The sequence below is a fragment of the Chenopodium quinoa genome, unplaced genomic scaffold, assembly GCF_001683475.1.
Source record: "Chenopodium quinoa cultivar QQ74 unplaced genomic scaffold, ASM168347v1, whole genome shotgun sequence".
Classification (NCBI taxonomy): Eukaryota; Viridiplantae; Streptophyta; class Magnoliopsida; order Caryophyllales; family Amaranthaceae; genus Chenopodium; species Chenopodium quinoa.
In genome coordinates, this window is record NW_018743920.1 from 7,075,296 (window position 1) to 7,090,485 (window position 15,190).

Here is a 15,190-nt window from a genome sequence, read left to right on the forward strand (position 1 = left end):
TTCGGCAAGCTGCCGAACCGGGGAGGCAGCGGCCGAATGCAGCATATCCCGGAGACTTGGCTCCCCGATACGCACTATGTTTTCCAAGAGAATATGCTGGCAGCTGTCGGCCTCAGCCGAAAGTTTAGGGATGGTAATCTTCTTCGGCTGGGGCCGAGGCCTTTTAATTATCTCTTTTCTTCTTTCATTTTGCTTTCTTGTGATGTGCCGAACTAACTGAATTGACTTCTCCCCTTTTCTTTTTCAGAACGGGACGAGACCAACATCGGCATTGATTACGCTCGCCTTGGCGTCAACCGAGAACGAGTCGTAACTGATCGGGCTCCCCCTATCACTGAACCAAGGCGCCGAGAGGTTCACCTAGACTCTTCCCACTTCCAAATTGAGGTTGTTGCTCTGTATCAGAGGCAGAAGCCTTGGTGGAAGAAGAGGGATCCCTTGTTTCAGCTGCTGGAAGAAGAAGCTGAAGCTGCCCGTACAGCCGAAGAGGTTGCACGGGTTATTGAAGCTTGTGAAGGAGGAGAAGGGTCCTCCAGAGCTGCTGAAGCCGAAGCTGCAGCTAGAGCAGCTGAAGAAGACGAGGCTTTGCTGAAGACCTCGGTGAGTTTTTAGACAACTTTTTTCTTTCTTTTTTTTTTTTTTTTTTTTTTTTTTTTTTTTTTACTCACACTCTTACTCTTCTTCCCCCCTGTCTGTTACAGTCTGAAGAGAGTAACAGACACAGAGAAGGCAAAGCTCCTGTTCGTCCCGAAGATCAAATACAAGAGTCTTCAGACTCAGATATGGACGAGCAGCCCCTTCTGAAAAGGCGCCGAAGGATGGCTATCATCGGCCCTCATGATTTTCAGCAGAGGCCGATGACCATCGGCGTCGCAATAAGGGAACCTGAGGAAGGCAATGGATCGCCGAGGGTTCCCCAGCCAACACCCCAATCTCCTCAAAAGACCCCTCCACCACCTCCTGAGATGGAGGTGGATCAGAGAACTCCCGGACCTAAGGGAGGGGTCCAAGAAGAAATCAAGGAGAGTGCTGCTGAGCACGGAAATAAAGATGCCGTGATGTCAAGTGCTGAAGGCTTCACGGCAGATATCGCAAGAGAGGTTGAGGCTTTCGTCCTCACCCCTGAAGAAGAGGAGGTCATAGTACTTGACTCCTCTGAGAAGGACGATGCTGAGACAACCAAAGCTAATCAAGCTCCATCGTCGTCCTTCCCTTCTTTCCAGACTCTGCATTCTGGAGAAATGGGTTTCTCGGCCCCCCGAATTCCAATCCCAGATCACATCTGGGACCTCATATGGGGTCAAAACCGAGAAGGAGCTGCAGCCTACTTCGGCAATTTTGCTGGCATGTCCGAAGTAGACAGGGCAAGGATCTGGTCGCTGAAGGCCACTGCTGGGATGGGCGAATCCAGTAGATCAGTTCCTGACCCAGCCAGGTCTAACCAACTGCTGATGATGCAGGTAATTTTCCTTGCCTTGATTTCTTTCTGAACTCAACCTTTCAGCTATTATTTTTTACTTTTTTAACTTGTGCCCCTGTTTTCAGTTCGTGCACAATCAGACTCTCACTGTAGAGCTGATAGATTCCCTACAAGATAGGGTGGACGCTGCCGAGCACGATCAAAGGGTAGCCGAGGAAGAGCTAAAGCTTGCTAAGCTGAAGCAGGCAGCAGCTGAAGAGAAGCAGCAGGAGGTTGAGGAGTACGGCAAAAAAGCTGCCGAAGCTCTGAAAACCTTCTGTGATGCTATGGAGATGGAGGTTTTTCCCCCACTGATGGAAGGGGAAAAATTCCTCCAAGAGCACCTGGGGGTGGACATCTCCAAGTTCAAGGCTGCTATCGAGAGCCGAATCCAAGGAGCTGCTGCACAGGCTGAGGTGCAGCATCAGCTAGAATCTCTTGAAGCCAGCAGAATGGCTGCTGAAGAGATGCTCCAAGCTAGGGATGTCCAACTCTCAAGGGCTGCTGCTGCTGCTGAAGCTCAAAGAGCTAAGCTACAAGAGGCTGAGGATCAGCTCACTGCCAAGAAGGAAGAAATGGTCCAAGTTCAGGCCGAGGCTTCCCAGGTTCAGCAAGAGTTTACCGAGCTGAAAGGCTCCTCCTCCAAGCTCGTCGATGAGCTGAAGAGATCCGAGGAAGACTTGGAGGAGACGAAGAAGAAGTTGGCCGATGCTGAGGCTCTACTCAAAGTCCGTATCTATACCCAAGAAGAGTATGAAATGGGTTTTAGAAACGGGTTCAGAGTGTGCCGAAGGGTCTGCCTTCATGCTGAGCCGAAGCTGGACTGGTCCAAATGTGCTGAATGGGTCCAAGATCCCGAAGACCCTCACATGAAGTATGCCACTCCAATCGAAGCTGAAATCCTTAAGGCTGAGGAAGCCGAGGAAGAAGCTGAGAGGATGGAGTTGGAGGCTGAGCAGAGGGAAAGGGAGGCTCGGCAGAGTGCAAAGCCTGCTTCTTCTGCTGCTGGAGCTGAGACCACCATTGGGCCCAATGAAGCTGATCAGTCTGATCCTCAGGCTGAAGCATAGGAACTCGGGCAGTCGTCTTCAGAATCTTGCGGTTCATCATGCGTTCAACTTTAGACTTGCCGCTTTCTGAATTTTTGCCTTTTGTTTTTTTTGCTTCAGCTTGCCTTATCGTACAACAGCTTATTATATTTTTATTTTGCCTGTACGTATTTCGGCAGCTGTTACTTTCCGCTTGTGGGCGGCTGCCGACTATTTTTGTAATTCAACATTTTTATTTCAAAGAAGTTCACTTTCTCAGCTTTCTTGTGTATTTTTTTTCTTCGCTTTACCAGTCTTCGCACTTTACTGCTTTCTTTGAATGATCTTTCAAATATTTGCTAAGTGCAGAACTTCGGCTAGCGAGAATCATTTCTGCTGAGACTTCTTTTTGCCGTTTGTACTCGGATGTTTTCAACTTGTGAAAAAAACTGACATAAGTATCAAACTTCGGCTGAGCTGAAGGGTATTAGATCAGTTGTGCCATTTCTCTATTTCCCTCTGCCCCCCCAGAAATCTGAAGATGAGGTCTTCTGAATTCTGGAATGGCTGATAATTTTTCTCGGCTAAGCCGAGGATCTTTGAACACTTTGCTTTATTTTCTACATCTGTTTTTAAAGTACTGATTTCCCACTTGAGAGTTTTCACTCTAGAGATGGTACTCTTGTGACACTTTCTTCAATTCATCCAAGGGAACAACTATCCGAAACACCATGCCGGGGCAGCAGTTTATCTGAAGTACGAGGCATCATCATGCAATACTTCAGAGTTGCAACTACCACCCGGAACTGATTCATCCGAAGTACAAGGCATCACTATGCAATACTTCGGGGCTTTATCAGTTCCTATTTTTTAGGCTATGTTTCGGATAAGTCTATGGCCTTTTTGCCCAAAGGAACAGATTCTCCGAAGTACAAGGCATCACTATGCAATACTTCGGGCTTGTATCCTTTTTTGGCAGGTTTTACGGCTTGCCGAGGTACAAGGCATCATTATGCAATACCCCGGACAGCGCCGAATGAAACCTTGAATTTTTTGAAAAACCGTAGAAAGCATAAAGACTTAAAGAATACACGCAATCTGAATGAATACTGGCTCGATGGCCTTTTTACAAACAAAATCAGTGTACTTACATGGATTGTACTATCCGAAGGATTTACACATAGTATTTTTTGAGCACATCGGCATTCCAATGGTTTTTCAGCTCGGTGCCATCCATTTGTTTGAGTCTGAAGGTACCGGGCTGAAGCTCTTGATAAATTTCATAAGGTCCCTCCCAAGATGCTGAGAGTTTGCCATGAATGCGACTTTTTTGAACAGCTGCAGCATTCCTCAGAACTAAATCCCCAACTCTGAGAGGTCGTTGATAGACTCTTCGGTTGTAGGACTTGCTCATTCTGAGCTTGTGTGCAGCCATCCTTTCTCGGGCTAGATCTCTAATCTCGTCAAGGAAGTCGAGGGACTCTTTCATGAGCTGCTCATTTTCCTCGGCTGAGAAGAGATTCACTCGTAGGCTTTCTGAGCCCACTTCCACTGGAAGCACTGCTTCGGATCCATACACCAGCTGAAAAGGTGAATGCCCCGTTGCCTCCTTCTCGGTTGTCCGGAGTGACCAGAGGGTTCCCGGAAGTTCCTCTACCCACTTGGACTTTTGATCCTCTACTCTTTTTCTGAGAGCGTTAAGGATCTGTTTATTTGCGGCTTCGGCTTGGCCATTACTCTGAGGGTGGCAAACCGCGGAGTAAGCCAATTTTATCCCGAACTGATCAGTGTATCGGCGCAAGGGCAGGTTGTCAAACTGTCTGCCGTGGTCGAACACAAAAACTTTTGGGATGCCGAACCGAGTTATTATGTTCTGCCAGATGAACTGTCTGACAGTTTGCTCAGATATGCTTGAAGCAGCTTCCGCTTCAATCCATTTGCTGAAATAGTCGATTCCGACTATCAGCCACTTTCTTCTGTATGGGGCCTCGGGAAAGGGTCCCAGAATATCCAACCCCCATTGTGCAAATGGAAGAGGATTAAGAATTGGCTGGAGATCTAGGCATGGCCGATGGATTACCGGTGCAAATTTTTGGCATTTCTCGCATTTTCTGACCATGTTCTTTGCATCCGAGATCATTGTAGGCCAAAAATACCCTGCCCTGAGAGCTTTGTGGGCTAAGGTTCTCCCTCCTATGTGGTTTCCGCAGATGCCGAGGTGAATCTCTCGGAGAATATAGTCGGCATCCGTTGGACCCACGCATTTCAACAATGGAGCGGAGAAGGATTTTCTGAGGAGTTGGCCGCCGAAGACGAGGAATCGTGAACTGATCCGCTTTATCTTGGAGGCCGAATTCCTATCCTCGGGGAGCTCGTCCCTGAGTTTATAAGCCAGGATGTCATCCATCCAGCTCGGCTCGAGTGCAGCGCAGCAGATTGATATTGCTTCGGCTACACTCTTTTCTCGGCGCACCTCCACATAGACAGAACGGCTTAACTCAGTCAGAGTTGAGCTTGCAAGTTTGGAGAGTGCGTCCGCTTGAGCATTTTGACCCCTTGGGATCAGCTCTACTTCGAAAGATCTCAGCTTCGCAATTGTCGATTTGATCCTTGTGAGGTAAGCTGCCATTGAAGGCTCTTTAGCCTCATACTCCCCCCGGATCTGATTGGCGACCAGCTGAGAATCTGTCTTGAGGTAGACATGCTCGGCTTCCAACGATATGCACAGGTCTAAGCCAGCAATGGCTGCTTCATATTCGGCCTCGTTGTTAGAGGCTTTGAATGAAAATTTTAGTGCATACTCGAAGGTTTTGCCTTCGGGAGAGGTAATGACGACCCCTGCCCCCGAACCGTTCACGGTGGAGGACCCATCCGTGAAGACGGTCCAGATTTTCCTCCTTGCATCCAGAGTCTCCTGATAGGAGCACTCGGCCAAGAAGTCTGCCAAGGCTTGCGCCTTGATGGCTGTTCTCGGCTGATAACCGATACTGAACTCGGTGAGCTCGAAAGCCCACTTTGCTAGTCTACCGGATTTTTCAACCTTGCCGAGGACTTTCTCTAACGGCTGATCAGTTAGAACCGCTATTTGATGAGAATCAAAATAGGGTCGCAACTTCCGAGCAGCCACCACCACTGCATAAGCCACTTTTTCTAACAATGGGTAGCGCGTCTCGGCATCCGTCAGGGTGTGGCTGACGAAATAGATCGGCTGTTGAATTTTTTCTTCTTCCCTTAGCAGCACCGCGCTTACCGTGGCTGGACTGACCGCCACGTATAAGTATAGGATGTCTCCTACGACTGGCCTTGCCAGTGTTGGGAGTTGAGCCAGGTGTTCACGGAGCTGCTGAAAGGCTGACTTTTGTTCGTCTCCCCATTCAATGCCTTTTGAATTTTGGAGCTTCAGCGCCTTGAAGAAAGGGAGCCCTTTGTCTGAGGCTCGTGAGATGAACCTGGACAAGGCAGCCATTCTCCCGGCTAGACGCTGAATATCCCTTTTTGTCTTCGGCTCGGGGAGGTCTAAAGCAGCTTGTACTTTGGCGGGGTTTGCATCAATCCCCCTCTTGCTGACCATGAAGCCGAGGAACTTGCCTGACTTCACGCCGAAGACACATTTCTTCGGATTCAGCTTCATTTTGTATTTTCTGAGGGTGGCGAAGGTTTCGGCTAGGTCCGTGACATGATCTTTTTCTTTTATGCTTTTGACGATTGAGTCGTCAACATAAACCTCCATGTTTCGGCCTTTTTGCTCGGCGAAAACCTGATCAACCAACCTCTGATATGTTGCCCCCGCATTTTTCAATCCGAAGGGCATCATTCTGTAATTGTACAACCCGGAACTTGTTATGAACGCTGTTTTAGCTCGGTCCTCGGGGTGCATGAAGATCTGATGGTATCCCGAGAATGCGTCCATGAAACTGAGCAGAGCATGCCCGCTTGTCGAGTCGACCAGTTGGTCGATCCTCGGCAGCGGATAGGAGTCCTTGGGACATGCCCTATTCAGGTCCGTGAAGTCAACGCACATCCTCCAGTTACCATTTGCCTTCTGAACCATTACAACATTGGCCAGCCACTCCGGATACTGACAGGGTTCAATGAACCCAGCATCTAGGAGCTTATCGACCTCAGCTGCGATATTCTGGTTCTTTTCGGCGGAGTAGTTCCGCTTTTTCTGCTTAACGGGTCGACTGGAGGGGTCGACATTAAGCCTATGGGAGACGAAGTCCGGATCAATCCCGGGCATTTCTGCGGCTGAGAAGGCGAACACGTCTCCACTGGCCCGTAGGAGTTGGACGAGTGCCGCACGGGTGTTTGGCTCCAGTGACGACCCGATGCTAACACATCTGTTCGGATCTCCTACGGTCAGTTCTATTGACTCGGTCAGGTCATCCGTTTCCATGCTCTTAGAGTTGGATTCCTCGAATTCCGGCCTGCTATCAATATTAGCAGACTTTCCTGACCGCGGCTGGCCATCAGAGTCGTTCGGCTCTGAGGCGGAGTCAGCCTCTTGGCCCCCATCAGATTTCTCGTTGTCTGGGGCTTCATTAGCCGAAACGTCTGAGCCTCTCGGCTTTTTGGCGTTTCGGTCCCGGTGCTTTTCCTCCCCATCGCCACGGTCGCCTCGGCGAGACGTGGATGGCTTGAGGTGATTGCATCGGCGGGCTTCTTTTTGACTGCCCTTTATTTTCTCGGAGCGTCCCTCGTCTGAAACGTATATCATGATTTGATGATACGTGGAGACGACTCCTTGAATGTCGTGAATGAGGGGTCTCCCCATGATCACGTTGTATGCAGATGGAGCATCTACGACCAAAAATTCGGCCATGATATTCCTAGCTGCTCGGCCTTCGCCGATGGTGACAGGAAGTGTAATCTTCCCATCAGGATACGATGAAGAGCCGTTGAATCCAGACACCGGGTAGGGTGCGGGGTCCAGGTGCTCGGCTCCCATCCTCAGCTGGTCGAACGCTCCTCGGAAGAGGATGTTCGCCCCGCTACCGCCGTCGACGAGGGTCCGCCAGACGTTGCGGTTGGCGATGCCCAGAATGATTACTAGTGGGTCATCGTGGGGGTATACCACCCCCTCACAGTCTTCGGCTGTGAACAGGATGTTCGGCGCCGGTGACTGGGACTGCCGAAGCTCAGCCTGATGAATCTGATGGGTTAGACCCCTCAGTTGGCGTTTGGCTGTGCCTCGCGAGATTCCCCCGGAAATAACTAGGATGTCGAGGGACTCCTTGCCCTGAGGTCCCTTATCCTTCTTCCGAGCGAAGTCGAGGTCCTGCCGAGAATCTTTTTCAGCTTTTTTCTCCTCGCGCCTGTCCGCGAGGTATCGGCTCAGGTACCCCTTGCGGACCAGATCCTCAATCTGGTCCTTCAGCTGGACGCAGTCCTCGGTGCGATGTCCGGGTGAGTCATGGAACTCGCACCACTGGTCCTTTCCCCTCGTCTGATGCCAGGGAGGCAACGGACGAGGTTTTTTGAATCTCCCCTCGTCCTTCGTCGTGCTGAAAATCTTAGCACGGGGAAGGGAGAGTGGAGTGTATGAATCGTACCTTCCCGTGTAGGGAAAGTGTCTTTCCTTCTTCGGCTCGGCAGCAGAGGACGGTTCTGAGGCCTTAGCCTTCCCTTTCCTCTGCGCCGAGATTTCGGGCTGCTGCCCTTTCGGCTTCTCAATTCTCGGACGAGACTGAGACCTGGATCTGTTCCACTCCTCGGCTCGGATGAACCTGTCCGATGCTTCCAAGGCTTCCTCCAGGGTCTGCGGGGGATGCATGACCATGAAGTCCAGGAACTTTCCAGCTTGGAGGCCGTTCCGTAGCGCGAACACGGCCAGGCCTTGATCCAGGCTTGTGATTCCGGATGACTCGTTGCTGAAGCGAGTCAGATAGTCGCGGAGGCTCTCGTCCTCCGCCTGCTGCAGACTCATTAGCTCTGCAGTGGTCTTCTCTCGGCGGTTGGCCGTAGAGAATTTGCTCTTGAACTTGTTGGAGAGGTCGTTCCAACCGGTTATGGAGCCTTCCTTGAGCCCTTTGGTGATCCAGGATTGGGCAACACCTTTGAGGGTCGTAGGAAAGTATTTACACCAGGTAGCCTCAGACCTCGGGTTCAGATACATGTGCCCCTCGTAAGAGGCAATGTGATCCTTAGGATCTGAGGTACCATCGTAAGTAATATGTGCCGGGATTTTGACCGTTGGCACATGCTCTTCCAGAATCCACTTCTGGAAGGGCGAGTTCGATGGAACCATGACCGCCTTCCCCTTGTACCCGGCCTCAGGGACCTCGCTCCCTCCTCTCTCAGAGGTGGAAGTGGTTTTCGTCCCCGGCTGAGACAAGGTTGGGTGGGGTCCGGTATCCTCTGGGAAGGTGAGGCGGCTATGCACACTCACCTCCCTCGAACCCAAGCGTTCGTGAATGCTTCGGCGGGCGAATTCCGGGTCCTTGGAGGGCCCCATAGAATTCTGAGCTTCAGAGTGGTCAGAGGGTTGAGGGTTCCTCCTCCTCTCCTTACTGGAGTTTCGGGTGTCCCCTCGCCACCTCTGGCCGAGCTGTCTATGTGGTGGAACTTGTCCACCATCATCCTGACCGATCCTCCTTTTCAGGTTTCTCGGCTGGTGATCATCAGGCATCCGGATTGGAGCCCCTTGAGCTTTAAGGAACTCCATGCAGATGGCCACTGCTCTGGCCACTTCCTCGGTGGAGGGTCCGGAGGGAGGAGTCTCCTGCGGATGTGACCTGGATTGCACGCTATGGCGCGGCGGGGAGTTCCTCGCACCTGAGCCACTCGGTCTCGGGGATGGCCCCGGCTGCCGAGTGTGGTGCGAGGTGTTCTCCTCCTGGAGGCTAGGACCTCTTGAGGCTCCCCTTTCCGGAGAAATGGGGGCCTCCGATTCGGAAGAGGCTTGCTCCGGGGAGGGATAAACCGGCTGGCGTTCCCTCACCGTAATCCGGCCTCCTCCCTTCTTAGCCTTCTTGGAACTCTTTCCACTCTTAGTCATGGCGACTGCCGGAGTGTTTGATGACTGACGCGAAATTTAGTAGCGTTCCCCACAGACGGCGCCAAATTGTTTCGGATGAAAACAATCGAATCTCGGAAGATCCTTTTATCTTGAGGGAACTTGGTCTCGGTCCGAACGACGCAGGAGCCGAGGGTTTCCTGCACAACAAATACACGTAAACTAGCCTCGGGGGGGACGCCGAGGAAGGCCCCTCCGATGCTTAAGTCAGTATATTAGAGAGAGAAAGCTGTGCAAGAGTTTAGTTGCTTGAGGCTTATTGTCTTTGTCTTTGTCCTTACCAAGAATTGACCAAATTGTTGGCTTTTATACCTTGGCTAATGAAGGAGGCGGATTGGGCCCGGAAATCAGTTGGGCTGGGCCAAGCTGATTGGGCCGTTGACTGACCTTGACATGGCTTTGAGGATGTTGATTTTTGACTTTAGCATGTTTGGAGAGTTGAACCTTTGCCTTGGGCTTTTAATTGGATCATTCAGTGACCAGGCCCAATTGGACTAAATTGGACCCAAACACATATGATGAATGAATCACAACCCTCGAACAGAGGCAAAGTCATACCAGTAAACTAAGAGGAAGGTGACACCAGTTCTAAAAGTGATACCAGCTAAAGTGGTCAGAAGTAATCAAACCAGATGCAACAATTTAGTTAGGGAAAGATGAAAAATATATACTTTATCTACTTATAATCATATATATACAACAAATACAATACTACGCATTTGCAGCTCATCTTATAAGCAAAATGATGAGGCTGACATAGCAGGCAACATAGAAGAGTTACACTAACCTAGCCATTAATGTATAAGCTAGTTTCAGCCTTCTGCATTCCTATATTTCAGGAGCTAGTTCAACGTAACAGCAAAACAAAATAGCTTGTTTGCCCGGTTGCAAAACCATAAAAGAAGTTCAAGTAACATACTTTTGGTCTTAATTACGCAAAGCACCAGTTACTCTTACCCTTAGGAATGGAAAGTTCATCAAGACATCAGAAACTTCACCTCTTGACTTTTTTGGTGGCAGATGACTTTGTTTTGGACATCTTACCCTTTGATTTGAACGATTCATCATCCGATTCATCACTTTCACCACCAAATTTCCTTTTTAGTTTACTGTCGGCCTTCCCACAGAAAACAATTGTTTTCTTTTCATCCTTCTGTTGCACATCCTCAGATTTATCCTTAGGCCTCCAGATAAATAGAGATCTGAAAGACAATACAATCACCAACTATTATGCTTTCAATACATAACTAGAAATTATCTCAATGATGCTTTATGTTCATGAAGATGAAACCAACATTCTAAAGCAAAATTTTATTTCTTTAATCAACATGCAACACTATAACAATGATAGATAAAAAAAACAGAAAGGTGACAGGAAAATCTGTGGGGATGGCCACCTAATACAAACCTTGAACTACCAGACGCCAGAACATCATCTCTGGGATGCAGTTTATTCACAGGACTGATGGTTGTGATATTCGGGTCAATCACCTCAGCAACTAATTGCCCTGTGCTCACATCTATAAAGTCAATAGGATGCAGAGCAACGCCATTGTAGTTCTCACTGATGTAACGTCCAATAACAGCAAGAGACTCTGATGAATCCTGCCCAAAGGGGAAAAGGAGGAGGTATAACTAAGTCAGCAATGCCTAAAGAAAAGTATGTAAGTTAATGCTAAAAAATCAACCTTGGGATCCCATTCAGCACGAAAAGCAGTCAAGTGGCGATTGAAATCGTGGCTATGTACAATTTCACGGCTTGGTGACTCCATATTGCCATATATTGAATCCCAAACACGAATACGATTGTCTTGTGCCGTAGTGAGAATCTTGCTCCCTGTATGCGGAGAAAAATAAGCAGAATTTACTACTCGGCGGTGTGCAAGGTTGCCAAGAGAAGATCCAGCTTCTAAGTGACGGAGATCCCATAAGCGGGCCTGAAATGGTGCCAAACAAAGTAGAAAACACATTGGGATGAATATCTGGATCAACATAGATCAAAGATCACTTCTTACAGTCAAAAACACAACGAAGGTTCCATCCACTTGTAACAAAACCTATGAAAAAAAAACACACTAATGCTGATGTCCACGAAGCAGATGAAGAAAGAAGTCGACAAATTGAAGTCTAAGCAAAAACTTACAAAGTGATCATTTCCACAACTCAAGAGAAGATCTGGCTGGATAGGGTTACAATGCAACCCTACAACCTTGCTACCCTTTTTATGTATCAAGACAGCCTCCCTTATTTTATCCTTTGTACGTGTATCCAACCTATAAGTATGGCATGAATATTATTGGCAAATATGTTTATGAACAAAAAAAAAATTCACTCATTCGTCAATCATCATAATCATATATCAAACAAAGTTACAACTAAAATATTAACAGAGTTACAGAGTACTACAAGAATAAAGATTCAAAAAAAATTTGTAGCAACACCACAAACCAGTCACAAATCACAACAGAAGCTGTTTTTTTTTCACTTTTTTTTTTTAAAAAAAATATGTACAAAGTACTAGTACTACATAGAGTCCCCAGGTGACAAGAGTGTTTTCCTATTCAAAAAGCTACATGTCACAATTACTAACAATTCAGTACTTCCCACAACTCATTCAAATGAAAGAGTAACAGATGTACTTACATGTACAGATAGCCGAAGTTATCAGCAACTAGAACAAGCCCCTTCTCTGAGTTGATATCTAAGCCATACAACATCCGCCAACTGCTTGGACCCTGCATGTGTTCATGCATCCCATTAATCATAAATGCCTAACTATATTAGCTAAGTAAAAGCACAATAACAAGTCTGAAAAAAAGATAAAGAAAAACTGCTTGGGCATGTTGTCAATTCTCAACGACAGCTGAATGCCATCATAGGCTCATAGCCAAATGCAAGAACATCTAATTCAAAAAAAACAGCCATCAATTAAAAAATGACATACATGCCAACCATTAGGATTTAGGTCCATCAATGATTCTGAGATTCCAGTTTCTAAGTCAGTGCAGCTAATGGTTCCATCAGAGGATGCACCAAATATAGTTCCATCATTGACTGAACTAAATCTGCATGGCAGAAGATAATTGTGAACCACAAGATTCTAGATAAGTATAGCTTACTCATAATAAAGAATGCCACTAAAACAGAGGAAGTGTCAACATTGACGCAAAATGTCAGCTAAGACAATGAAATTAACCTCATAGTGTTAAGTAAGCAAGAGTGAATATTTGTATAAACTCTTTTCTCGTATACTTTATCATAATCCCAGACTCCAAGTTGACCTTTCTGAAGAAAAAAGAAGGGATAGGAAGATAATACATTAGAGACATCAATAATACAAACTCAGCAATAGCAATAATCTACGGTTCTACAGAGTACCAATTAGAGATTTTAATGTTTGAAACTAACCTTATCACCAGATAAAAGTATATTATTATTAGTCGGATGGAATTCCAAACATGTAACTCGTCTACTATGGTATCTGATAACTGCTCGTGTCACTTGATCTGGTATAAGAAATCCTGGCTTGATCTAGATTACATCCGGGGGGGGGGGGGAAGGAAGAAAAATTTATAATCAGTCAGTTATGGGCTGCCAATATTTGAATGCTTAACCAACAATCATTTCATACAATGCATAGGATTTCCATTTCCACAAAGACAACCAAGTAAAACCAATAACCCATAGGATTTAAGCTACTAGAAGAGCGCATGTACTACAAAAAACTTACAGCAGGTACATGTGGCCTAAGCTGACGTTCGAAAATATAGTCCACTGAATGACGAGTACTTTTACGAGGAGCAGGAATGACACCATGCTCAGTAGCAACACGGTGAGGGCAATTCATTGTCGTATGCCCTTCATCCAAAAAACACAGAAAGACGCGTCAAAACCATCAGCAAACTACTACTCAACTCTAACTTACCCCATCCCGACCCTCAAAGGCTCAAATTCCAAAGCAATCATTCAAATGAACAGTGAAGGAAGAAAGAAATAGATTCATATTTAAAAAGGCTATGTTACTCTAACTCTTTCATCACAAGGATAACTTTGAACATTCATTTGAACAAAATTCCATTTGAAAAATCCTAGGAAGTGGAGGATTCAGGGTTTGGCACAATCATGGGAAGTTGCACTTCTAGGAATTACCATTTCGGAGTTTCGGACAAGACTAACAAATGACCAAGTCTATAACACTAAAAAAACGAAAATTTTCTACTAAGTAGTTCAAATGCACACCAAAAATTATTTGTCAACACTCAACAAAAGTGTCAACCAATTACTAACTCGTACATATAAATTCAAACCATTCAACATTTGTGTGTGTTGCACATTATAATGTTCAATTTTGTTTTGAGGTAAGTAGGTAACATTCAATCCGCCAACAAAACCATCACATTAATATGGTAACATCATACAGTAGAAAATACATTCAAACAAACTTTAATAAACTCCAAAATGAAAACCACCAAAATCTGCCAAAAAAAAAAATTAATTAAAAAAAAATCAAGGGAATAATAACAAACACTTACCAGGCAATTTGCAAAGAAAACAAGGCTTCATTGGACAATCAATATAAGTAGCCCCTTGAAACCCTGCTTGATGTCCTGACTTCTTACATACCTAATCAACCCAAAAACACAAATAGGAAAATATTAAACCCAGAAAAAAGTTCAAATTTTCAACAAAATCATAAACCCTAATGCAATTTCCCAAATTAAAAATTGGGAAATTTTCATAATTTTCTTTAAAAAAAAAAACTTACTTTGCAGACTTTTTTAAGAGAAATAGTAATGGGTTTTTTCTCTCTACTCTTAATTTCAACAATTGGTTCATCAACTTCATCTTCTTCACTATCATCAACGACGCCGTTTTGTTCATCTTCTACTTCTTCATCAGAGGAGCTTTCTTCGGAATTTTCATCCCTCTCAATCACAATCTTCGGCGACGCTGCTCTCCTTGTTCTCGGGAGCATTTTCGTCAATTCCTATTACTGCTATTTTCGCTTTCAATGGAGTTTCAGAGGAGAGAGAAACAGGGAGGAAGAGGAAGGAGGAGAGAGAAAGAGGAACAGCAACCGCCTTTACTTGGGAAAATCAATTGAGGTTGAAATTTACTGTTTTACCCTTGGTAGTTAGGGTATGATGCTGGTAGGGAGAGGGGTAAAAAGGGAAGAATGTATGTTGAAATTGGCGGGAGATGACGTGGCTTAGTTGTAACCGTGCAGATTGAGACCAACGACCCTCGGTCTCATTTTTTTTATTTTTTTTTTAACGGTAGGGAGGAGTGATTTTTATTAAATAATAAGGAGTAATAGTCATTTGGCACTTACAATCATCCCTTAATAGATTTAAATTTTCAATACAAGAATTAAACACCTATAATAGCATCGCTTCTGAACTGCTCTTGGATAATTTTAAATAATTTTGCATCGTTCTTGACGGAGCTCCATTGATATATAGTTGCAAAAGTGAAAAAACTAGATATCAAGATCTGCACATTTGCAAGACGAATCTTCTAAATCTGCACTCCTATACCAATAGATCCGCAATTTTACAAATTTGCAAGACGAATCTTCCAAATTTGTATCTCTGCACACACGAAAAACAAACAAATAAACAATATTATACATCCCATCAGGGAACTGACTAAACCCTACATAGAGGGACTGACTATAATCACTATACT

The 15,190-nt window shown here is 46.0% G+C and overlaps 1 protein-coding gene across 1 annotated transcript; it reads right to left on the reverse strand.

Moving 5' to 3' along the window:
* Nucleotides 1–10,153: 10,153 nt before the first annotated feature.
* Nucleotides 10,154–15,130, reverse strand: LOC110688270 (protein DAMAGED DNA-BINDING 2-like). Its single transcript, XM_021864991.1, has 11 exons — nucleotides 14,268–15,130; nucleotides 14,035–14,125; nucleotides 13,233–13,360; nucleotides 12,911–13,033; nucleotides 12,699–12,787; nucleotides 12,447–12,567; nucleotides 12,146–12,237; nucleotides 11,646–11,775; nucleotides 11,191–11,439; nucleotides 10,911–11,107; nucleotides 10,154–10,704 (listed from the first exon to the last, which is right to left on the reverse strand). The coding sequence occupies exons 1-11, from the start codon at nucleotides 14,475–14,477 to the stop codon at nucleotides 10,497–10,499; spliced, it is 1,638 nt and encodes a 545-aa protein (XP_021720683.1). The 5' UTR covers nucleotides 14,478–15,130; the 3' UTR covers nucleotides 10,154–10,496.
* Between the last annotated feature and the right edge of the window lie 60 nt (nucleotides 15,131–15,190).

Coding starts and splice junctions, on each gene's coding strand:
- LOC110688270 (XM_021864991.1), bottom strand. CDS start 14,477: ATGCTCCCGAGAACAAGGAGAGCAGCGTCGCCGAAGATTGTGATTGAG. Junction 13,034..13,232: donor TTAGGCCACATGTACCTGCT/GTAAGTTTTTTG, acceptor GATGTAATCTAG/ATCAAGCCAGGATTTCTTAT. Junction 12,238..12,446: donor TAAATCCTAATGGTTGGCAT/GTATGTCATTTT, acceptor GAACACATGCAG/GGTCCAAGCAGTTGGCGGAT.